This window comes from Strix aluco, chromosome 11 (assembly GCF_031877795.1).
Source record: "Strix aluco isolate bStrAlu1 chromosome 11, bStrAlu1.hap1, whole genome shotgun sequence".
Taxonomy (NCBI): Eukaryota; Metazoa; Chordata; class Aves; order Strigiformes; family Strigidae; genus Strix; species Strix aluco.
The window spans coordinates 13,910,426-13,933,353 of record NC_133941.1 but is presented as its reverse complement, the minus strand read 5'-3'; the positions used below and the strand labels follow the sequence as shown (position 1 = coordinate 13,933,353).

The window sequence follows — 22,928 nt, the reverse complement described above, 5'->3', positions numbered from 1 at the left end:
AGTCTTTCCACCAGTACGAGGCTGCCGGGGTAGCTCTGGCTATTTCTGCTGTGTCCTTCTGTGCAGGTAGCAGTGTGATCAAGCCCGAGCTGTAGCAGTGCTGTTTGTGCAGACCTGAGAACCAAGGGCCCTTGTCTGAGGGCACCTCTGTGCTCTCCTGCTCATCAAGGAGATTGAAATGTATCTATGGAAAGTTGGTCCTCTTCCTGTGTGTGGGCCATGGCATGGGTGTTTCTGGCCCGGCTGCTTGTGGCCCTGTAGTTGGAGTGACCACCTCTGCAGCAGGGACAGTTTGTGCAACCCCTCTCTCCCTAATCCCTTATAGACAAAACTGGTAGGCTGAGTTCCCACCACCTATGGAAGCTGGTGAAGGTGATCGGCCTGGCCTTGCCCAATGCTTGGTGTGATTGAGGCAGTTGTCTCTAGCAGAGTTGGGGTGGTGTGAAGAGCTGGAGCTGTCGCTAGACAGACATCTTTCCAGAGCCTATACTGGGATATGTTACTTCTCATCTTGAGCTTCCCAGTTACCTGTAAACCAGCTCAACAATGAGCAGAGATTGTTGTGGAGTATGTTGGTGTTGGTCTATCTTGCAGGTGAGCTTCCATCAATCCAGTCTGAGCTATGCAATAGCTGAGAAGCCGCTGACTGACGTATAGAGTGACCTGGCCTATACCTGGAAGATAATCTCTAGGTCTGAATAGTTGAAAGAACTACCCAGCCCTTTCTGCTTTTTTCTGATGTTAATTTGGTTGTTGCTCCCTTGTCTTGCCTCCGGGAAGCTGGAACATGGAACGGAAGGGATGAAACTGAGCAAGGGGGGATGGAGAAAAGCTTCCCACCAGGTGGCACTATCCTGTCACAGCTACCCTGGAAGCTGCGAGGTACTCCTGTTTAATTTTTGTCTTTGGGATAAATCTCTCTGGGATTCTCATTTAATTTCCAGGTGCTGCCCTGACAAGTGGGTTTTAAAAATAGTGTAAAAGTTTCTAGGAGTTAGTCATTATACTTGAGACTAATCCAGTGTACTAAATCATTTGTGCTGAATCTGGATTCTTGATGAGAGAGTCAGTGTGTCTGAACTCATTGCATATTATACTAGGCAAGTTTGAAACTGTTAAATGTTCTTGATGCAATTTGGGTTTAACTATCGTCGCAAGCTCTGGCTCGTTATGAGTGCACTGAGGGCTGAAAAACTAAACAACCTCACACGCCTCAAGCCTTGTGGAACCAGTAAATGATTCTGTCTTGGTTTTGTGACTGCAATCAGACTGTAATCCTCTTTTGTCTTCCATTGCTGTGTTTCCCCCCCCCCCCCCCCCCTAAGGTGAGCTTCCAGGGTGTTTTGCAGTTGGTGAGAAATACAAGGAAAAGGAGATGTACATCCTTGCTTTAGCATTTCCTACAAGTTTTCTTCTCTGGAGGTATCTGCTCAGGAATGGTTGTTTTTCTTGAGTAATTCCCCAGGCCCTCCTGCACTACTTTGTACTAGGAACAGATTCAAACCCCTCTGCAGCTGCTGCCTTCCAAATTGCTGTTTCTCTGCAAAAGCAGCAGGCTGGCTGTGCTGAGCAGCATGCTCCCAGCACTTCAGCAGGGACTAACACCCGCTCCCTCCTGACCAAGAGGCTGCAGCTCTGCAAAGGTGGCTAGCTCATGCAGCATTAGAAGGTATTTTTGGAGATGCTTTTATCCATGTAGAAATCCAAGTATCTGGGCTGATCTAGACTAGGAATGGTGCCCTGGTGAGTGGCATTGGGTGCAGAGTGCTGTTGGGTGCCTGCTAGCAGCTAGGAGTTGAGGCTGAGCCATGCCCAAGATGTTGGCATCTTCTGGCTGCCATTCTGATGGCACTCTGCCTTGTAGTGCCTGTCGTGTTTGGGTGCTGTGGCAGTCCGTACTTCCAGAAACACAGGCATCTCACCAGCTCTAAGGACTGAGCGGGCTGTGATGTCATTTTTCCTTGGTAAACAACAAGCAGCCAGACTGGGGATCTAAAAGGTGGGGAGGGGAAACCCATTCAGGAGTCGAGAGCATTACTGCTTGGCAAAGACACCCGTACTCTGAGACTCAGTGAGGGGCTTGGGGAGCGTAACCTGGAGTTGGTGCAGAGTCGTCAAGCATTTGGCAGCTGAATCCCTCGGTGCTGGAGGAACTGAAGCTCTAATCTCGTGGGCAGGTCTCGTGCTGTTTGAGCTGTAGGGGTGTGTTTCTGTTCCTCCATTGGAGCAGCCTCGGTCTGAGGAATCCAAACTGGGAAATGTCTGGCATGACGGAAGTGTGCTACCTCAGTGCTTTTCCTGAACCTTGAAAAAGTGAGATCTTTTGCTAGACCTCTCCCCTCCCCTTCCTGCGATTTCCGCTGCCCAGTGAAGGACAGTGGCAGTACCAGAGGAGGGAGTTGGAACCATCCCTAGAACAGGGCAATTTCGCTGAAACTGGAGATGGCCTGGGTGACCTAATAAATCTGTTTCCTGGCTCCTTGGACAATGCAGGATTGTTCAGCGGGGCTCTTTGACCAGTCTAGTTTTCAATGGCTTAAGTGTTTTATTTTGCTACTTCACTTGGAAGGTTACTTGGGATCCCATTAGACCAGGCTGATAAATTTAGTCTGGTGTATTAATTGGCCTTTGCTCCCTCCGCTTCTGCACTGTCTTATCCTCTGCCGGTAAAGTTCCCTCTTTGAAGCTCGCGCCCTCCACCTACCTCTAGGCAATTGCTTTCCCTCCCTGACACCTTGGCACTCTCTCTTGGCTGGAAGAGAGAAGGATTTGGAAAGGAGGGTACTGTGCATTGTTCTGTGCACCCTTTGCGAGGCTCTGCAACGCCACCTGCACAGTGCTTCAGTGACTTTCTTCCACCATACAGAGGTATTCCGGGTACATAAAATCTAGCTGGGAAAACAGGGAGTGCTCGCTAGAAACCTGTGCTGCGCGCTCCATGTTTCCCTGGTGTCTCATCAGGAAAAGCTTTCGGTACCCCCGGCGTGGAGCTGCAGGGCCGGGGCAGATGTACAGGGTGGATCTGCTTGTGGAGCAGGCAGCCCCTTTGATATGTGAGCTGCTTGTTTGGGATTCGGGCGCTTGCCAAGAGAGGGGCCACAGCAGCCAATTGTCAGTAGTTGCCTCACCTGAACTAATTACCCACCCTGGAAAGTACAGTTGATACTAATCATAGGTGCTGAGCCAAGCCTGTCCTCGGGGAAGCAGGGAGCTGCAGAGAGGCTTTCACAGAAATGAGAGGCTTGGAGCTGTGCCGCTCTTCGGTGCCAGAGAGCTTTTGGGAGGAGAGCCCGCAGCCCTCCAGGCCTGCTTCTCTACCCGCTCTCCTGCCGAGGCTGGTGTGAAAATGGCAGCGGGAGCAATAGGTGAGTGGGGTTTAGAAGACGGGGCAGAAGTGCAGCTCTGCTGGTGTCTCATGTTGCTGGAGCCTCGTGCTACTTGGACCCCTCGGTGCAGGGATTGACCGAGGCATCGGCGTGGCTGTGAGCAGGGGTCTTTTCCCCCAGCCAGCCCCTCTATAGTGCAGTTTGCTCAGAGGAGGGCTGAGCTCTCCCTGTGGTGAAGTGTCACCCAGCAGGGTTGCAGGATTGCTGGCGTGAGGGTGGTGGCTGATGCTTGGCAGACTCACAGGCTTGCTCTGCCCAGGCCTCCTGCTCTTCACCTTGCCCTTCTGTGCACTGCTGGAACTTTGTACACCAGGAGAGAGGAACAGTGAGCAGCGGTATCTGGACACATATCCAGACATCCCATTTCCTATCTGGAAAAGGAAACAGTGTATCTAAAGCTGTAGTGTATTCATTGCATGGAAAAGCAACGGACAAAGGGCCCATCCAGGCCTGACCGCCAGCTACAGCCATCCCGGGCTGCTGGGAGACACGAGGCTGAGCAGGGCACCACGGCAGGACTTGTCATCTTTGTCTCAGCTCTTTTTTCAATGGTGTGTCTGAAAGTGGGTGAGTCTGAGCTCTGAACACCCTCATTAAAAGCTGCTTTACCCCACATGCCATCCAAAGAGGATCAGTGGTTCTCACTTTTCCCTGTGTCTCTTCTTTCCAGCTCTTTCCCCTTACACATTTTCCTTAGGGCTTTGGGGTTTTTAGTGGGGCTGCCAGGCTGAGGTTTGGTTTTGCTGCCCATTGAGCCCATTGCTGGGGATGCCCAGAAAAGCTACAAGAAGTGTGGTGCCTGAAGGAGGATCTGTCCAGGAACAGAAAATGGAGCTGCTGGCCCAGCACTAGGCTGCTGGGGGTGGCAGCCTGGGGAGGTCCCAGCCCTGGTCTGTCAGAGCAGGAGGGACTTTTTTTGTACAAAGAGGTGTCGATGGGAATGGTACCTGTGCTGGCTCATGTGCCAGGTACTCTGGAGAGTGCTCCTCCTCGGTGTCCCACCACCCATTGCTGAGCCTCCACTGTGCGCAGGGCTTATTTAAGGCTCTGTGTGCTGCCTTGGTGTGAGAACTGCATAGCACAGACAGCACAAGGACAGCGAGGGAAGCTGGTTCGAATGCCACATGACCTGCTTTGATCAAGGCTAATTATGTAATTAAGATACTGAAACAGGAGCCTGAATATCTGAGTGCTCTTCCTAGTTTCGCCAAGAGCCTGCAGTGCAGCGTTGAGCATTTAGCTGTTCTGGGCTGCCATGAATGTGAGTACTGACACTCAGTGCAGTACACAGAATAAAGCTGCTCCGGCACACGACAACTCAAATGTGCAAAGTGTTTTGTAAAATAGCCCCAGTACTGTGCACTGTTCTCTACTTCACATGGAACTTTTATTCAGAGTAGACATTTGGGTAGAGCTGAAAAAGGAACATGCTGCTTATCTCTTATTTGTTATATTTAGGGAAGAGTGAGCTGACTCTTTGGGGGGGATTTTTTCTTCCTTATTTGAATGTTTAATCTAGGGAATTAAAGTTGTGTTGCTTTGAGATTTAGAATTTGGCGTATATTCAGCTTCAGAAAACTCTATTCTGAGCTTCTCGGGGTACAGTTTAGCATTGTACAGATTCATATGTACCAAAACCTCTCCACTGAGACTGCATTGCTCTTGAGTGATGTTCGTAGTAATTGAGAAACAGACTTGGTTCTAGTGATGAAACTTGGAGGGTGTGATTTCCAGGTGGGGATCCGTGAAGTCCTAATTGCCCACGGACACGGCAAGCGGGGCTGGGGCCTCTTGGGGGAGGCTTGGTGAGCAGTGGCTCTAGGCAGCGGAGCAGCAGGCACTGCATCTGTGGCAAGATCCTGCCTCCGCTCCCCTGGCACAGAGGCTGCCCCGGCGTGCCGAGGGCGTCCACGAAGAGGCGGCGGGTGAGCGTGCTTGAGCCCCGGGCATCTGGGCTCCACATGGCGGTTCTGCATTTATTTCCACCCCTTCCCCCTACCCGGCTGCTGCAAGGCTGGAGGTCCCCGCTGCCCCTGGCTGCTCTCTGCCGTGATTCTCCAGCTTCCCCTGGTTTGTTTACAGCTGTTCCAGATGTGCAGCACTTGGCAGGAGCCCCAATGACATGGGAACACAACTGTCTCCTGTTTCTGCCTCGCACGCGCGGCGGTGACTCACAGGTGACCTTGCCCCAGCTGTGCTGAGGAGGATGGAGAGCGATGGAGGTCCCATGGTCCCAGGCTGGTGGCTCATGAAGGTTGCAGGGGACCAGAGGCAGGATCCTGCACTCCTCCCTCTTCGATGGCAACAAGGAGGGGTGCAGAGGTGCTGGAGACATGTTTTCTGCAAGGAGCAGTCCCTGTTCCTCGGGGCATGCGCTGCGTGGGGGCAGGCTGTACCCCGTCCTCTGCAGGACCCTCACCTGGGCTGCTCCGCCTTCCCCCCGGTGCTCTGCAGCGTCCTGCCCCGTGTCCCCTGCCACCAGCTGCAGAGGTCCTCGCATGAGATGTACGTGTCCGCCCGCCCTGTGCCATCCAGGTGACGCATCCCTCCTGTTCAATGGAGATATGAAGTCATCCTGGGGGGGTCTGGGGAGGGAGGAGTTCCCATGGTGACAGACAGCGACTCACCCGATGGGGCAGGGCGGGTTCTTCGTCCTTTTTATTCTTTTCTTCTGGAGTCGGGCACCCAGCCAAAGAGCTGAAGGAGCAATGGCACAGCCTCGCGGGGGAGAGCTGTGAGGACAAGTCTGGTCTCGTGAACTGCACAAATCCCTCCGGAGCACAGTCCCCCACTGCAGGGGTGCTCCCAGCTCCTCCTGCAGCCTTGGTCCCCTGGGTGCTGGCACCCCACCTCCCCGGCTTCCTCACCCCCCCGCCAGTGGACTGATGGCCGTGGCTGCTGCATAAAACATTCAGGGCACTGCACTACAGCTGCTGGGGATCCAGCACCCTTAGCTGGTGTACCCCTGGTACAGAAAGGCATGGCAGTGTCCTGCAGGTAAAGGAGCTTGTGCCATCCATCTGCCTTCACCAGCACCCAAAGACTTGCAAAAGCCCCTTCCCTGGAGGCTGCAGCATGGTCCTGTCTCTCCGGCGGTACGTACCCGCTTCTGTGCCCCGACGTGTCCCAGGGTAGGGCTCCTGCTGTGCCTTGGTGCAAGCTGTGCTGTCCCCTCCCTGGCAGAGCCCACACGTCTCCCACCAGCCCCGGAGCTGTGGCTGTGCTCCCCATGACTCTGCTGGGTGCCCCTTGCGCAAGGAGTGGCCGAGCCCCGTGAGGAGGGGGACGGGGGCTCTTTCATCAGCACTGCCAGAAATTTATATGGAGCCGCAGGTAGTTTTTAAGGGGTGTTGGTGCAGATTGTGAAACACTTGAATAGAGGCACAGAGGGTGCATTGAGCAACCACCCCATCCTCCCAGCCCCCAGAGCCACATTGCAGATGCAAGAGTGGGGAGAGCAGGATCAGCTGAAAGGGGAGCGAGGGGCAGCCTTTCCCTGGCACAGGAGTTGCAGGAGAGCTGAGGTGGGAAAAATCCCTCTTGCAGAGCTCCAGAGTGGGTCCCTCTGGCCAGCTGCTTGTGGTTGCAGGCCGGTGTGCTGCTCTGCCAGCGCTGGCTGTCCCTCTGCCTGCGGCTCAGCAGCAGGAGGACTTGTGCACGAGTGGGAAGTGGCTCGTTATTTCCACCTCTTGAGAAGGCAATGACCATCCACTGCGAGCCCTGGTGCAGCAGCAGGGTGCTGGGACAGTGGTCCAGCATGTCCTCACTCCTGTCCTTCGGGGCTGGGATAGGGGCCCCCGAGGGCCGGCTCCTCAGACTCACAGCTATTCCTCTTGGCAACACTCCTCCCCTGGGAATACAGCTGCCCTGAGCCGCTGCAACCAGGGAGGCTGTTGCCGTTGAAGGGAAGAACAAATACTCCCAGCCCCATCAAGCTGTGTGAAACCCCCTGCGAGGAGCAGCTTCTTGCAGCACAGCTGGCAGCATCCCGGGAACGGCTCCAGCTTCCCAGGCCCGCATGCTGCCTGCCTGCCATTCCTCCTCCCTGCCTGGCGAGTGGTTGCTGTGTGCCCCTGCCACCATGCTGCTGCCCCGGACAACCCCTGCCACGCTGCTGCCTGCTCCTCACGAGTCTCTGGGGTCTGTGGGGACTACCATGGCCGGGTTAGCCCACAGCTGGCCTTGTGGCCCTGGGTGCCATGCTGGGAAGCCAGGCAGCTGCCGTTTCCCACCCCTGTGAGGGGGAAAAGCTTGATGTCAGGCAGCAGAGCAGCTCCCGTGCACAGGGAAGGTGGCAGTGCCTACTCCATCTTCCCCTGCACCAGCTGCTTCCAGCTCTGGGGCTGGGGGAGGAGGGATGGAGCAATTATGGCTTCATGGTGCTCATCCCCCTCTGATGGGAGGTGGAGGTGCTGTGGGGTTGGGGAGCCAGCGGGCAGCTTGCCCCCACATGTGGCAAGGGTGCCCCGGCTCTGCAGGGCTGGGCTCTGTGTCCTGGGCTCCTGCAGACACCCCTGCTCAGCTGCTCCCTGGGTCAGTCTGATTTGAAGCAGGGAGCGGTGGTACCATCCTGCCCGCGGTGCTGGTGAGTATTCCCATGAGGTCCCCGGGAGCAGTGCTGGGTTCCTATGTGTTCCTCCAGTCTCCTGAAGCCATGGTGCTCCTCCTGCCCTGCTCCTGGGAGCCAGTTGTGGTACAGAGTGGCAGGCACTGTGCCAGGCCACAAGCAGCCCTGGTGACAGCCCCCCCCAGCATCCAGTGGGGGCTGAGCTGCCCCATCTGCCTGCACACCTTCCTGGAAGGATGCTGGTGAGGACTCGAGGCAGCCAGAGACGTGGCACCTTGGTGTTTGCAGGTAAGACAATCTCCTTGCCTCCCCCGGCGCTGCAGGGAAGCCCCAGTGACCTGGCCTTGCCCCGAACCGCTCTCCCAGGGGACGGCTGCAGGAATGTCACCTTTCACCTCTGCATCCCGCTGTCTGGCCCGAGGCGCTGCACTGCCCACCATGCTGGACCTGGGGACCCCTGCAGCTGCGCGGGGTTGGGCAGCCAGGCCGGGCGGCACCGGTGGGTGCAGGCACCCGGTGCAGGCGGGCACGGGCTGGCTCAGCCGCCTGGCGTGTCGAGTCACGCTCTGCGCACCGCGGGCCCAGCCCGCACATGCCCTGCGCGCGCGCCCCGGGCTGGCAGCTCTCCCTTGGCTTCCCTTCGCCCTCTCCTTCCTGCAGGCATCCGAGGGGAAACCGCTCCCTCTGCTCTGCCAGGCCCTGCTCTCACACTGCGACGTGTCCCTGGGTCCCCCTTCGTGCACCCCAAGCCGGACTGTGCCCCAGGCGCTGCCCTGCTGCCTGCATACCCCACAGCCAGGGTTGGGCTGGGAGTGCCTGAAGCCATTGTGCCCCCGAGGCAGGCAATTTTTCTGCCCCTACCAAGAGGCAGGAGTTTCCCTTCTGTAGCAGCTTGTGCTGGGCTGGCTGGGGTATCTCTAGGGCACATGCATTCCACAGGGCTGTCAGCACAGGGAAAAGCAGCACTGGCCCCATGTGGAGGTGCTGGGGGAGCTTTGCTGCACCCAGTCCCTGTGTTTCCACCCTCTCCTGCATCCCCATCCTCGGGGGAAAGCCAGGCTCGTTTTCCAGAGCCTGGTCCCTGCTGCAGGTTGGGGCCACAGGTCCAGGAGCGAAGGGGAGCAGCAGCTCATGCCTCAGCCAGTTGAGAAGCTGGATTCCTGCAGGATGAGCCAGGCCGTGTGAGTGGTCACATGCAGCATGGGGCACATCACCTCCAGGGGCACTTCAGCTCCTGTCTCCCCCTGTGTCCCCGACACCCAGCCCCAGCCACTGTGCAGCCCCTCTGGACATCCCCAGCATCACCCAAAGCCCAGCCATAGGATGCAGCTGATGAACGTAGCTTGTTAACTAGGGATTCTCGAGCCTCACACAGTGCTTCTGGCTCCTCATCCTGCTGCCATCGTCCCCACCGTCCCCTTTCTGGCACCCTGGCCCCATGCCATTGCAAAGCACCGCCAGCCCTCGGCAGAGCCCTGGTGGTGCCTGGCTTTGCCTCGCTGTCCTGAGAGCTAGCTCAGCCTCCACGGGTGGGCTGACCAGGGCTGCCTTCTCCTGCCTGACTCAGCCAAGGGGAGTCACGTCCCTGCAGTGTCACCATTCCCTCCCTGAGCCCTGCATGCATGGACAGCAGGGCCTGGCCACAGTCCAGCGCAGCTCCATGAGACGCTGGTGTGCGGCCGTGCTGGCAGCAGCCTCCAAACACAACAGTTTATGAGCAGAAAAACTTCCCATCCCTCCGCAGCAGCTATGGGGGGGATCCAGGGCAAGTGCCCGTCTCACAGGGAGCCCTGGCACGGGGGGCATAGCAAGCTCAGCCCGACCCCAAGCCTGGCTGCAGCGGGACCACTTGCCTTCATTCTCCTTCACCCACCCTCCCTGCTGCTGTGTCCGCAGCATCCCCCTCGTTTTGGGCATCCCTAGAGCTGCTGGGCAGAGAGAGCAGCTCACCAGTCACAGGTTCACCCTGATGTGATACTTTGCTTCCTTTCCCATGTGGGTTGGGACAGCAGCAGGATGTGGTGCTGCAAAATATCCCCTTCAGCACAGAGGAGCTGGGGGTCTGCTGTCCATTCCCCTTGTGAAGCACAGCTTGGAGGGTTGGCATGGCTGTGTCCCACCCCAAACCCCTTGAGGCAGGTCAGCAGGAGGCAAGGGGTGACCAGTTCCCAGCCCTGGCCCATTCCGTGGCCTCTGGGCTTGCTGGGGAGCCCTGCGGAATGGCACAGGGGTCCCCCAAGGCTGCACCATGAGCATGATGGTCTCCCCCAGCTGGCTGGTGATGGCAGTGGGGGTCCACGGGCCCCTTTCCTGGGATGCTGGGGGTGAGCGGCTGGGTGCCATGGCAGGGAGCTGGGAGACGTTCCTGGAGCGTGTCCCAACCGGCCCCTGCGGCAGGCGAGGTTCCCCCTCTGGCTCCAGCCAGCTCCTCCTCCCCTTGCCCGCCTCAGAGCCAGCCCCCCACTGCTCCTCTGCCTGCAAGCCCCAAAATTTAAGAGGGCCTGGCGAGGGGCAGGCGCGGAGCTGCCCCATGCATCCCTGCCGGCTGGGGATGCCCACGCTGTGCCCAAGTGGGGAGCACTGCCGGACCACCGTAGTGTCAAGAAAGTAAAAAACTGCAAGGGTTATGCTGAATCCCAGCCTGTGGAGGATCGGTGCTGAAGGCAGCAGCCGCGGGATGTGGAGAGGGTGGGCAGAAGATGGGGCGCAGGACCCACGGCACCGTGGTTGCAGCTGGCTCTGCAGCCCAGCACACATCTCACTGGGCCGTGCCTCACTGTGCGCGTGACTCATCTTTCCTGCCACCCGACACGGAGCTGAAACCTCACCTGGGGCTGAAGAAAACAGATTTTCCTCTTGTTTCCCACTAAGGCAGTGGTGAGGCCGCCTGCCTGGTAAGCACAGGGTAGGGAGAGGCTCAGCTCTGGTGCTTCCCACATGCCTGCTCTCAAACTGGGGGGCTCCGGTCCCTGGGGCTGGTGTGACCCCCTGCGCCTGCAGCCCAGGGCAGTGCCCTGCAGGGATCAGGGCCAGTGCGACCTGGGGAGATGTTTTGGGGCTTCTCATGATCTGAGACTTGTGGGGTAGCAAACACTGTGCCACTGGGGGTGTGTGGCCAGCTGGTGAGTGGCATTTGGGTACCAGGGTGGCATGCACAGGGCAGGAAGGGATGAGGGGCTGGGGTTAGGGTCAGCCCTGCAAGCTTTGATGAGAGTCAGTGGAGAGGAGTCAATGCCCTTTGGGGCCAAGCCAGCTGGGAGATGGGGAACCCCAAGCCTGTGGAAATAAGGACTGGCGGCCTGGCTGCCAGCCCACCAGGCTTGGGAAAGGGCCGACAGCTTTTCGGGATGTTCCCGGAGGGACTGGCGTGCAGCGGCGCGGGGCGGCTGCGTGAGTCACTCGCACCTGGTGCTCTCTCTTCGCTGAGGCAGCACCGTCCCGCGCCCGGGGCCGTGGATTCCTTCCCTGGCCCTGGTATGTGGGGGAGAAGCTGGGAAACACTGCAGAGGAGGAGGCCCTCTGGTTTTGGGGACCCAGCACCCTCACATGCCCCCCTTCAGTGCCAATGCAAGAGGGGTGCTGCTGGCAAGATGGTCAAGATGCTGCTGGGCTGCCCATGGGGGAGAAATGTTTGGGGATCACCCCACACCAGTCCCTGCCGTGTTCCTGGGTGCTGAGGTGGCAGGCAGAGCCCTCGGCACAGCTGCAGAGCATCGCTGCGCCAGTGCCCCTGGCTGCGGTGCCGGCTGGGCGATGCTCACTCCAGCGTTGCCCCCCGTTAGCCAGGGCGACAGCCGCCCGCCCGTGCCCTGCTGCCGGCACCGCACCGTGGGGCTGCTCTGCCAGCTCCGGGCCTGGGGCCAGCCACAGAGCCCTTGGCAGAGCCCTCCGCTCCCTGTTTAACGAAGCCCCTTGTCTAATTGGGACAGGCCGCCCTGCGTTCATTAAGCAAGCTCCAGTGGGAGGAGGGTTTGGGGACAGCCCTGACCTGGGGATGCTGGACCCACAGCCAGACCCACAGAGCTGGGGCAGGCTGGGGGAAACCCGTGGCCACAGTGAACTTTGGAGCCAGCCAGCCAGGTTTGGGGGCCAGGGCTGGGGCCTAACAAGAGGAAGGCTAATGAAGAGGAGGGGATGCACTGCTTGCTGCGCCTTTAAGAAGAGTGGGGGCATCGCCGCTCCTCCCCTGCTTGGGAACAGTGTGTGCCTGGGAAAGTTGCCTGCAGCCGGCCCTGGAGCATCTTTGCTCAGTGGCAGGTGGCCCTGCCCCGGGCCCCCAGCTGTGAGGTGGCGCTGGGCCCCAGGGACCCCCACTGTTGCTCCCCTCGCTGCCCACAGGAAGATGCCCCTGGACCTGCCCACTGCGCCGCCAGGAGCCGGAGGGGAGCCCCTGGGCCGGCGTCCGGGAGGGCACAGGTATGCGGGGTGCTGGGGACAGGGGGTTGCAGGGTGACCAAGGGGACAGAGGGGAGGTGGCATGGGGCACATGCTGGGGCCATGAGCTTGGGTCAGCCCCAGGTAAGCACAGGCACCAGAGGGGAGGATGGGGTGCAGTGTGATGTGCCCCAAGGAGCAGTGTGGTCCCACAGGGTATCCTGGGGGTGAGAGGCACCCTAAGGGTCAGGGCCACACCCTGGGCTGAGGAAGAGCCCCAGGGGACAGTCCTGCCAGTCGCTGGGTGGGCAGGGAGTGAGACCAGGGCAGCGCAGGGTCCCTGCCCACCTTGCTGGGCATCCCCTCCCACCTATGGCAGCCAGCAGCTTCCCAGCAAGTTTCTCCAGCTCCAGGGTAGGTCTTGGTCACCAGTCTGCTCTGGTGGCTGCTGGGAGACAGTGTCCAGAGCAGGGCAGGAGGATGCCCCACAGCTGGTTCCAGGGCAGTCCCCATACTTGAGCCATGGGTGCTAGGGTCCCACGTCACGGGTACCATGAGCTGTGGGTGCAAGAAAGGTCCTGCAGCCGTGTGGGAGCTGTGGTGGCGTGGGGAGCAGCCCTTCTTCACCACCATCGTCCTTCCCAGGGCTGGTGCTCAGAGCCAGGCTCTGGCCCGGAGGGGTCCAGGGCTCGGGTCCCCATGGCAGCTCCATCCAGCTCTGCCCAGGGCCAGGCAGTGTCCTGAGGTCCCTGGGGACACATTCCCCCGAGATGGGTGGAGGTGCGTGGCCGGCTCCTGGCTGGCAGGTCCCAGAGCCTCTCACCACGTTCCTGGGACATGGAGGATGGAGATGCTGGAGGGAAAACTGCCTTGAGCCCCACCGGGGCCCACTCGGCCCCGCACCGAGGTCTCCGTGGCAAACGCAGCAGAAACCCTTCCTGGGGGTCCAACCCCTCCTGCTTCACCAACCCCTGCCCAGGGTGCAACCAGCGGGGGAGCCAGCGGCGGCACTTTGGGGGGGAACTGCCCGAAAAGCCACTTTCCTCCCTTCCCCGGGGACTGGGTAGGAAAAGTTTGTTTTGGGGGGCTGGGCTGGGCGGGGGCCGCGGCGCTCCCGTTCCCCCCCCACGTGCCCCCCCCACGTCCCCCCCCACCCCGGCACCGCGCTCCGGGCCGCCCTCAATAAAGGGGCGGGAGCGCCGGGGGCCGCTCCGCGCCGGCACCGCCTGCGCCCGGCTCGGCTCGGCTCGGCTCGGCACGGAGCGGCTCGGCACGGAGCGGCCCCGCGGGGGGCGGTGGGTGAGTGTCTGCGGCCGGGGGGGGGCTGTCGTGGGGGTCGCGGTGCAGGCGCGGGGCGCCGCCGGGCGGGACCGAGCTCCCACGAGGGCACCCGTGGGCGCCCGTTCGCCGACCCGTGCCGGGGCTCGCTCCTCCTGGGTTCAGCCGTGCCGGGCTGCGCTTGGGCTGAGACCCGGCGTGGTCATCACAGTGGTGTCAGGCCGGGTGCCCCCCGCAGCCGGGGACGTGGGAAGCGGCGGGGCGGGGGGGGGGTCGCGGGCAGGGCTCACCCAGCCTGGGTCCCCAGCTCCCTAGAGCACCCCGCTTCTGCCACTCTTCCCGGGGTGGTGGGGAGCCCCTTCAAGCTGGGGGCCGGTTGGCAGGAGCAGCCGGGGTGAGCGGCTGGTGGTGCCGAGGCGTGGAGCAGGCAGGCGGGAGGCAGGCAGGAGGCAGGCAGGAGGCAGCGGGAAGGGCTTGTGGAGGCAGAGCCCGCGCACACCCTGCAGCCGGGGCTGGGGCACGGCTCCCCGGGCGCGGGGCAGCGAGTGGGGCCGCGGGGAGGCCCGGCCAGGCTGACCGGGGAGGGCTGGAGCGGGGCCAGGCTGCCGGGCACAGGCCACGCAGGCGACCGTGCCCTCCCGCGCCTGGCACCACCGCCAGCCCCTGCCCTGCCGTGGGGCAGCCACCAGCACCGCTCCCACCTGGCCAGACGCAGGCCGGCCACTGCCCGCCCGGCACTTTTCGGTGAGCCGGCAGAGCTGGCATGCCGTGTGGGTGCTGGGTGCTGCTGGCTGCTCCCCTGGCATGGGGGACGCCTGGTAACACGGCCGGGCACAGCCCCGCTGCCTCCCTGCCCCGGCCCAAAGCGGGGCTCCCCTGCGCCGCGGGGTGTCAGCGGTGGTACCCAGGTCGGCGCTGGCACCTTGTCCTTCCAGGCGTCCTGACACAGCACAGTGCTGGGACCTCCTGGACCGAGCTGCTCTGTCACCGCTGTCCCCAGAGGCGTGGGGCTGGTGTGGGGCGGTGGTGGCAGCATCCTCTCCCTCAGGCTCCCACGATGAGCGGCCGGCTCCTGCTCCTTGCCGTGCTCCCCGCGCTCTTGGGCCCCCCGGCAGCCACGGCACAGAAGAGGAGCCAAGGTGGGTGCTGAGCACGGGGTGCACGCAGTGGGGGAGGGCGAGAGGGGCCCAGCAGCACCATGCCATGGTGCTAGTCTGTGCCCTGAGCGCTGTCACCGCCCCGCAGCGGTGTGCAAGGACGTGCTGGAGGCCGACATCGCCTTCCTGGTGGACGGCTCGTCCAGCATCGGCAGGAACAACTTCCGCGCCGTCCGCACCTTCATGGAGGACCTGGTGGTGCCCTTCGTGCAGGTGGTGGGCGAGAAGGCAGTGCGCTTCGCCGTGGCACAGTACAGCGATGAGCCACGGTGAGCCCCGGGGAGGGGGTATGCGGGGTGGCGGGGTGGCAGGGCTGGGAGGTGACGTGTCTCCTGCGCCCCGCAGGGTGGAGTTCCCCTTCTCCCAACACACGGACGGCACAAGTGTCCGGAAGGCCATCCAGCAGCTGAGCTACAAGGGTGGCAACACACGGACCGGTGCCGGCTTCCGCTACGTCGCTGACAACTTCTTCAGCCCCACGCAGATCCGGCCAGGGGTCCCCCAGGTACGTCCTGGGGACACCCCGGGGGGATGCACTGGGTCTGTGGGCCCCAGGCTGGGTCTCATGGCTCTCGTCTGGCCCTGCAGATCTGCATCCTCATCACGGATGGCAAGTCCCAGGATGATGCCGAGGGGCCGGCAGCGAAGCTGAAGAGCCAGGGCATCAAGGTCTTTGCTGTGGGTGAGTGAGGCTTCAGCGCTGGCTAAGGGGGGTTCCCACTGGGTTCAGGGTCCCTGCCCTCACCCATCATCCTCATCCCTGCCAGGGATCAAGAACGCTGACCACAAGGAGCTGATCCGTGTGGCCTCAATGCCCACTGAAGCCTTCTTCTTCTACGTTGGTGACTTCAAGCTGCTGGGGACGCTGGTGCCGCTGATGACACGCAGGGTGTGCACGAGCGTGGGGGGCACCCTGCGCCTCCTGGGTATGGGCATCCACCCTCCTCCCTGCAGGGTATGGGTGCTGGCAGTGCTGGGTGCCAGGCTGCGCTCACCCTGGGTGCACGCTTAACACCCATCCTCCCCAAAATATCCTCCTGGCTTGTACTGTCCCACCGGACACATGGCTGTGCCACCCTGGCAAGGTCTCCCCACTAACGCATGCACCCTGAAACTGATGGCCCCTATGCTCCCCCACAGATGGGACGAGCCACACCGGTCCCTCCAACCTGGAGATCCTGGAGCGAGGCCTTGACCAGCTGCGGATCCACTGGACGGCAGCCAGCGGCCCTGTCACCGGCTACCGGGTGCATCACGTGCCGCTGACGGGGCTGGGGCAGCCGATCGTGGCAGAGAGGCAGGAGGTGAGTGCTCACACCTGCTTGTTCTGAGTCCCCGGGGGTACACGGTGGCCCCGTGTGTGGCCTGGGAGTGGTGGGGGGTGACACTGTCCCTGCCCAGGTGAGCCTGGGGCCACGGGAAACGAGCACTGTGCTGCGGGGACTGCGCACGGGGACAGAGTACCTGGTCACCGTCACTGCCCAGTACGCCAACAACATCGGCGAGTCGGTGTCCGGCCGAGCACGCACCCGTGAGTGTCCATGCCCATGGGGATGGGGACGCAGGCAGGCGCTGGGTGTCCACAGCACATGGCGCTGGGGGCTCATCCCTGGCTCCCTGTGCCCCCAGAGAGCCGTGCCAGCTCCGTGCTGGATTTCCGTGTGGTGGAGACTGGACCGACCTTCCTGCGGCTGGCCTGGCAGCCCAGCCCTGAGCCCCCCCAGGGCTACAGCCTCGGCTACACCATGCAAGGTGGGGGGACGGTTCCTGAGAGGGGATGGCCCTGCCTGGATGCCCTGCCTTTGTGCAGCCCCTGGGCTGGGCAGGACGTGGCGGGAGGTTGCCTGGCAGGGTGTATGCATGGTGGGGTGCATGCTTGGGGGGCTGCCTGCATGGGGGTGATGCAGGGGGCGCATGCCGAGAGCACTGTGGGTGTGTGCATGCCTGCCTTCACCGCGGCAGCTGCCGCTCGTGTGCAGGCAGTGGGGCACGTGTGCGTACAGAGGCGTGGAGGCAGCGTGTGTGTTCCTACACCCGGAGGCTTTTGTTCCCGGGGCTTGAAGTGTGTGCATGGGTGTACATGATGGCCGAGAGCCCCATGTGTGCCTCCTCCCGGGACTGAGAGCGCGGTGGCTGCATGTGGGGGGCAGGCGGCAGACCCCTGTCCCAGCCGGGCGCTGGGATGGAGCTGCACACCTGGAAGCCCCTCCCTGGCCCTGGGCGCTCTGATGGGTGCCCCTGCCCTGGCCGCCATCCCAGCCTCTCCCAGCGCTCCCCACCCCTGGCACCGCCTGGCATCCCTGGGGCAGGGTGCCAGCCCACGGACACCCCTTCCCTGCTGGGCCCGGCATGTGCTGTGCCCCTGCGCCCACCCTTACCCCTCCACTTCCCCCTCAGGAGCAGCCCAGCGGGAGGAGAAGAGCCTGGGGGCCAGCGCACAGTCGGCCACACTGAGCAACCTGCGCCCCGACACCGAGTATGTGGTGACGCTCCAACCCCGCTACGCGCAGCAGCCCGCCATCCCTGCCACCCTCACCGCCCGGACACGTAAGCACCGCACCCAGCCCTGGGCTCAGCCGGGGACAGGGATGAGTTCCCAGCCCAGGGACAGCCCTTCCAGTCACCATGCCCCATGGGGATGGGGCTGCCTGGCCCATTGCAGCTTGGGGGGGCCGGGATGGGGATGTGGGTGAGAATGACTACAAGGTGATGCTCTGAGCCCCAAAAGGTGCTCCCGGAGGGGATGGAGCACAGTGTGCTCTCCCAGCTCCTTCATAGCCTTATGGGAGTGTTTCCTCTGGAGCTTTCCCCACGTGATGTAAAAAATGTTGACCGAAAAAATGCAGGGTTTTTTTTTATAAATTCAAGCACCGTGCTCTTTGGGGGGAAAGCACTGTTTCCGTGAGGGTGGTGGAAACCATTGCTGGGCAGGAGTGGGGGTGAGGCCCCGGGGCAACACATTTACAAGCCTCAAATTTTGGCAAACCAATTCCTTCAGCTGCCCCAGGCAGCCTTAACCAGCAGAAAGTATTTAAGGCATTAAGAGGAAGGCGTTTGAGCTCCAGTTTGGTGGAGCTGGGGTGCTTTGAAGGAGCCGCCCGGGTGTGGGCTGCACTCAGTGACCTCAGCGCAGCTCAGCATCCATGAGCAGGGGCAAGGGGGCTTCCCCCCTCCCCAGAGCAGGCGGGTTTGCAGACGAAGGTGCTTCCTGCTGCCCCCTGCCCCGTTCTTGCGTGGGGGATGAGACAGGCACCTCTCCCCCACAGGGCGCCCGGCGGGCGTGCAGCACTTGGCCATCCACAATGTCTCGGCGCAGAGCATGCTGCTGGCCTGGCAGCCCGTCAGCGGTGCCACCGGCTACCGGCTCTCCTGGGTGACCCTCACAGGTAGATGTCCATCCCAGAGCTTGCTTCCCTTCTGCCGGTGGCCCCAGGGAGGAGGGACAGGAGGGGGGTGGTGGCATCCACTGCCCAGACCCCCCAAGGGACTGCTGCGCCGGCTCTCATAGGGCAGGACAGGCACAGGGTGGACCTGGATGCTGGGCGGACGTCACACGCACTGGGGGGGCTGCAGCCCAACACCGACTACGTGGTGACAGTGGCCCCACTCTTCGAGCAGCTGGAGGGGCCCACAGCCACCATGCGGCAGAGGACGGGTAGGTGGTGGGTACGGGTGATGCCATCCTGCCTCTGGCCTCTGACTCTACCCCTGGTGCCATTGCCACAGGATGGGGTGGGGACCATCCCACTCCCTACCCTGTTGTGCGGGGTCGGGGACACGCCGGGGTGAGTGGCCAGCAGCAGAGCAGCATGGGGCAACCTGGCCCATGGGGTCGCTCTTGCAGAGGCAGGTGCGGAGCAGACGCTGCAGACCAACATCCTGGGCCCCACGTCCATCCAGGTGCTCTGGAGCGGCACCCGTGATGCCCGCGGCTACCGCCTGGAGTGGAAGAGAGCCACAGGTGAGCTAAGGGTGCCCGGTTGCCCCTGCAGACCCCTTGTGCTGGCAGTTGGTGGTGACCCTCCCCTCCCCACAGGACTGGAGCCCCCCAGGACAGTGTCACTCCCCAGCAGCACCAACACCTACCAGCTGACAGGGCTGCAGCCAGGCACCGAGTACCGCATCACCCTCTACACGCTCTACGATGGCGGGGAGGTGGCCACCCCTGTCACCACCTTCCAGACAGGTGAGTGACTGCTGTGGTTGTCCCTCAACCTTCCAAGCCGTTGTGATGGAGGGACATCCCACGTGGTACTGCTCAGCCCGGGGACCCCCTTGGCCATGAGACCCCCCAGCTCTCCCGTCATGGCCCAGAGTGAAGGTGGGGGCCATGCTGTCTGGGCTGCGTGGCTCCAGCCATGCCTCACCGCATTCCCTTGCAGGTGTGGAGGCACCCGTGGGCACCGTGTCAGACCTGCGGCTCATTGAGGAGTCGGGCAGGCGGGTGCGGCTGGGCTGGACTGGTGTCCCCGGTGCCACTGAGTACAAAGTGGTGGTGCGCAATAACCAGGGTGAGTCTGCGGGCAGGGGCGCAGGTGGCACCTGGGTGACCCTGGCTGGCCGGTGCTGAGGGTCTGCGGCTGCCCTGCTCCCCACAGATGGCACAGAGAGGACGAGGCGTGTCCCCAGCAGCCAGACGGGGCTGGAGCTGGGTGACCTCCGGGAGGGCATCGCCTACCTGGTGCGCGTCTCGGCGCTAGCGGGCAGCCGGGAGGGCAGCGCTGCCACACTCACCGTCCGCCTCAGTAAGTCCACACCGGGGTTTAGCACCAGGAGTCCCGGTACTGTGTTTTCCCCCCCAGCATGCATTTATCCCCTATCCCTCTGCAAGCCCTTGGGATGCTGGGGTGGCCATGGGGACCCTCTGGGCACCCCGAGGTGACCCCACGGTGCTGTGGGGTGGTGCAGAGTACCCAACAGTGGGCAGCATCTCAGAGCTGCGGGTGACGGAGGCCGGTCCCAGCCAGCTGCGGGTCACCTGGCGAGGGCTGCCAGGTGCTGGGGGCTACCTGCTGACGTGGCGAGGCAGCGACGGTGAGTATGGGGACTGCAGGGAGCTGCGGCAGCAGTGCCGGAGCCCTTCCCATCCTGGCCATCTCTCCTAGGTCTGGAGCAATCCCGCTTACTCCCCGCCAACCCCACTGCCTTCACTATTGAGGGACTGCGTACCGGCGTTGTCTACACCGTTGGCGTCTCTGCCATTGTGGATGGCCGCGAGGGCAGCCCCGTCACTGCCACGGGGCGGATAGGTGAGGTGTCTCCCCACCCATCAGTGCTGGCTGGTGCCTTTTGCTGCGAGCCCCTGTGACAGTGGCCCTCTCGGTGTTGCAGCACTTGAGCAAGTGGGGACGGTGTCCCGGCTGGAGGTGCAGGCATCCAGGAGCAATGTCGCCCGCGTCACCTGGGTTGGCGTGCCGGGAGCCACCGCCTACCGTGTGGTGTGGAGCCGCAGGGATGGTACCTTGGGACAGGGACAGGGGCGGGCTGTGAGGGCGGCAGGGTGGGGGGCTGATGCCACGGTCCTTGGCAGGGGGCTTGGAGAGCAGCCGGAGGGTTCCCGGCCACACCAGCTCCTTCGACATCCCGGACCTGGAGGGAGGTGTCTCCTACACCGTGAAGGTGACGGCGCTCATTGGCAACCGGGAGGGCAACCCTGTCTCCATTGTCGTCACCACCCGTGAGTACTTGGGTGAGGCACAGCACCCTGGAGTGACACTGAGCACCCCTACCCCTAACACCTGCCTTTCTGCCCCACAGCGGAGGCAGCCCCGCTGCCCCCCGTCAGCAGCTTCCAGGTGATGGAGGCCTCGGAGCACCGCCTGCGGCTGGCCTGGGTGCCAGCGACTGGCAGCACCGGGTACCGCCTGGTCTGGCGCCTTGCTGAGGGTGAGCGTGGCCGGCTGGCATCCCTGCATCCCCACCAGCCCCACGCTGCACCCCTTCATCTCTCTCTTCCCCTGGGCAGGGGGACCCCAGCGCAGCCAACAGCTCCCAGCCACTGCCAGCTCCTATGACCTTGGGGGGCTGGAGCCAGGCCGGCGCTACCACATCAGCATCACCAGCCTGGCTGGTGGCCGGGAGAGCGAGCCAGTCACTGTCACCGCCATCACTGGTAAGGGACTGTGTGGGATCAAGGGGCATTGGATCCCTGGTGCGGGGCTGGAGCCCAGGGGCGCACCTGGGGACTGGGCTGCCCCAGCCCTGGGCTGGGGAGGGTGATGGTTGGGAGCCAGGAGCGGGATGGGGGCTGCCCTGTGGGTCTGGGACACCCTTTCCTCCTCCTCTTCAGCAGCTGCCCCGGGCCACATCACCAGCCTGCGGGTGACAGAGGTGCGGAGAGACTCAGTGACTCTCACCTGGGCTCCAGTCCCCGGCGCCTCTGGCTACATCCTGTCCTGGAGCCCTGCTGCAGGTGAGATGGGTGGGTGGCCCCAGGACAGGGGGCAGCATCCCCACAGGGTCCCCGCCAGTCCCCCTGACTCTGTCCCCTGGGCGGCAGCCGGTGGGGAGACAGGGCGGACCCTGCCCGGTGCTGCCAGCTCCCAGCAGGTCTCCGGGCTGCGCTTGGGCCAGCGCTACACCTTCACCCTCCGCCCAGTCCTGGGGAGCGTGCCGGGTGCCGAGACCTCCATCAGCGAGCGCACAGGTACAGTGGGGTCACTACAGGGACAGGCTGGGCTTGTCTCTGCTCCGGTGGTGGCTTCACCCCTTCCCTGCCTGCAGTCTGCAGGGATGCCCGCGGTGACATCGTCTTCCTGGTGCATGGCACCCGCGACAGCTCCTCGGGTGCTGATGCCGTCCGCACCCTCCTCTCCAACACTGTGTCTGCCCTGGGGCGCCTGGGCCCTGAGGGCACCCAGGTAGGGTGCTGCTGTGGTGGCGGGGGGCCCAGGGGGTGCGGGCAGGCAGTGATGCCCAGTGCTCCCCTGCACCCTCGCAGGTGGCTCTGGCCACGTACAGCTACCGCAGCCTGCCCTGGCTGCTCCTCAACCGCTCCAGTGACCTGCCCGCCGTGCTGGAGCAGATCCGCACCATGCGCTACGAGGAGCCCAGCGGGAACGCCATTGGTGAGGGGCTGTGCCGGGAGCTGGGGCAGTGGCTGGCAGGACTCTGCTGACCACCCCCCTCCTCCTCCTCCCTCCCCAGGCGCAGCCATCACCTTCGCCAGGACCTACCTGCTGAGCCCTGGTGCGGGGCGCCGGCCCAGCGTGCCGGCGGTGCTGGTGGTCCTGGCCGACGGCCCCTCTGGGGATGATGCCATCACCGCAGCCAGGGACATCAAGGCTGGGGGTGAGGATGGATGGGGTCCCAGCAGGGTGTGTGGGGAGTTCTGTGGGGTGCTGAGCGTGCTCTTGGCTCAGGGGTCCAGCTGCTGGCGGTGGGCTTGGAGGGGGCAGACAGGGAGCAGCTCCGGCGCATGGTCACCAGCGAGGACCCGCGGTACATCTATCATGGTGGCAGTGCCCTGGAAGAGCTGGAGGGAGAGCTCACCGACGACCTCTGCACCATCATCTCCACCAGGGTAAGGGCAGGGGTGCCCCAGGAGCTGGGGAACGGGAAGCAGCCCCACGGGGGCTGGGGTCTTCTCCTACCCTGAGGTTCACATGGGCTTCCTTTGTCTTGCCAGCCGGAGCTGGAACCGAAGCCGAAGCCCTGCACTGTGCAGTGCCCCAGGGTGAGCATCCCCACGCCATGCCATGCTGTGCCAGGCTATGCTGCACCACAGGGCTCAGCATGGATCAGGGACCCCCCAGCTTGCTGATGGCAGCAGTGCAGTAGGGAGCCAAGCATGGGGGTGCAGCCCCAAACCCCTTCCCTCTGTCCTCTTGCAGGGCGAGAAGGGAGACCGCGGCGAAGCAGTAAGTGTTTTGGCATCCCCCCGCCTCCTAGCTGGTGGCTTGGAGGGGGGCTGTGTCCCCCAAACTGTGCTGATGCCAGCCTGCAGGGGGTGCTCACTGCTGGCATTGTCTCCGCAGGGACCTCAAGGACGCATAGGGCCACCGGGCCCCCCTGGCGAGCCGGTAATATTCTGGAGTGGGTTGGGGGGAGGTGGGGGGCAGCTCTCTGGCAGGGGTCCCTGCATCCCCTTGTCCTGCTGGCAGCGGGTGTGGGGCAGGGACCTGTCCAGCCCTTGCTGCAGGGACTGATGGGAAACATCCCTTGGCC

The 22,928-nt window shown here is 62.8% G+C and overlaps 1 protein-coding gene across 1 annotated transcript in view; it reads left to right on the top strand.

Annotated features, from left to right (window-relative positions):
- The first annotated feature begins 11,213 nt into the window (after window positions 1–11,213).
- The window catches only part of COL7A1 (collagen type VII alpha 1 chain), a 33,343-nt gene continuing 21,628 nt past the window's right edge, over window positions 11,214–22,928 (top strand). The window contains exons 1-34 of the mRNA XM_074835746.1: window positions 11,214–11,343; window positions 11,385–11,582; window positions 11,720–11,781; window positions 12,154–12,369; window positions 14,654–14,744; window positions 14,851–15,031; window positions 15,108–15,267; window positions 15,351–15,444; window positions 15,530–15,688; window positions 15,903–16,066; window positions 16,164–16,293; window positions 16,392–16,514; window positions 17,160–17,309; window positions 18,029–18,148; window positions 18,271–18,417; window positions 18,607–18,723; window positions 18,799–18,948; window positions 19,145–19,273; window positions 19,361–19,507; window positions 19,671–19,796; window positions 19,868–20,011; window positions 20,094–20,219; window positions 20,293–20,439; window positions 20,520–20,648; window positions 20,728–20,874; window positions 21,052–21,174; window positions 21,262–21,408; window positions 21,486–21,622; window positions 21,703–21,829; window positions 21,909–22,052; window positions 22,124–22,284; window positions 22,390–22,437; window positions 22,595–22,621; window positions 22,739–22,783. Coding sequence (XP_074691847.1) covers window positions 11,214–11,343; window positions 11,385–11,582; window positions 11,720–11,781; window positions 12,154–12,369; window positions 14,654–14,744; window positions 14,851–15,031; window positions 15,108–15,267; window positions 15,351–15,444; window positions 15,530–15,688; window positions 15,903–16,066; window positions 16,164–16,293; window positions 16,392–16,514; window positions 17,160–17,309; window positions 18,029–18,148; window positions 18,271–18,417; window positions 18,607–18,723; window positions 18,799–18,948; window positions 19,145–19,273; window positions 19,361–19,507; window positions 19,671–19,796; window positions 19,868–20,011; window positions 20,094–20,219; window positions 20,293–20,439; window positions 20,520–20,648; window positions 20,728–20,874; window positions 21,052–21,174; window positions 21,262–21,408; window positions 21,486–21,622; window positions 21,703–21,829; window positions 21,909–22,052; window positions 22,124–22,284; window positions 22,390–22,437; window positions 22,595–22,621; window positions 22,739–22,783 — 4,446 coding nt within the window. The remainder of the gene's footprint in view (window positions 11,344–11,384; window positions 11,583–11,719; window positions 11,782–12,153; window positions 12,370–14,653; window positions 14,745–14,850; window positions 15,032–15,107; window positions 15,268–15,350; window positions 15,445–15,529; window positions 15,689–15,902; window positions 16,067–16,163; window positions 16,294–16,391; window positions 16,515–17,159; window positions 17,310–18,028; window positions 18,149–18,270; window positions 18,418–18,606; window positions 18,724–18,798; window positions 18,949–19,144; window positions 19,274–19,360; window positions 19,508–19,670; window positions 19,797–19,867; window positions 20,012–20,093; window positions 20,220–20,292; window positions 20,440–20,519; window positions 20,649–20,727; window positions 20,875–21,051; window positions 21,175–21,261; window positions 21,409–21,485; window positions 21,623–21,702; window positions 21,830–21,908; window positions 22,053–22,123; window positions 22,285–22,389; window positions 22,438–22,594; window positions 22,622–22,738; window positions 22,784–22,928) is intronic.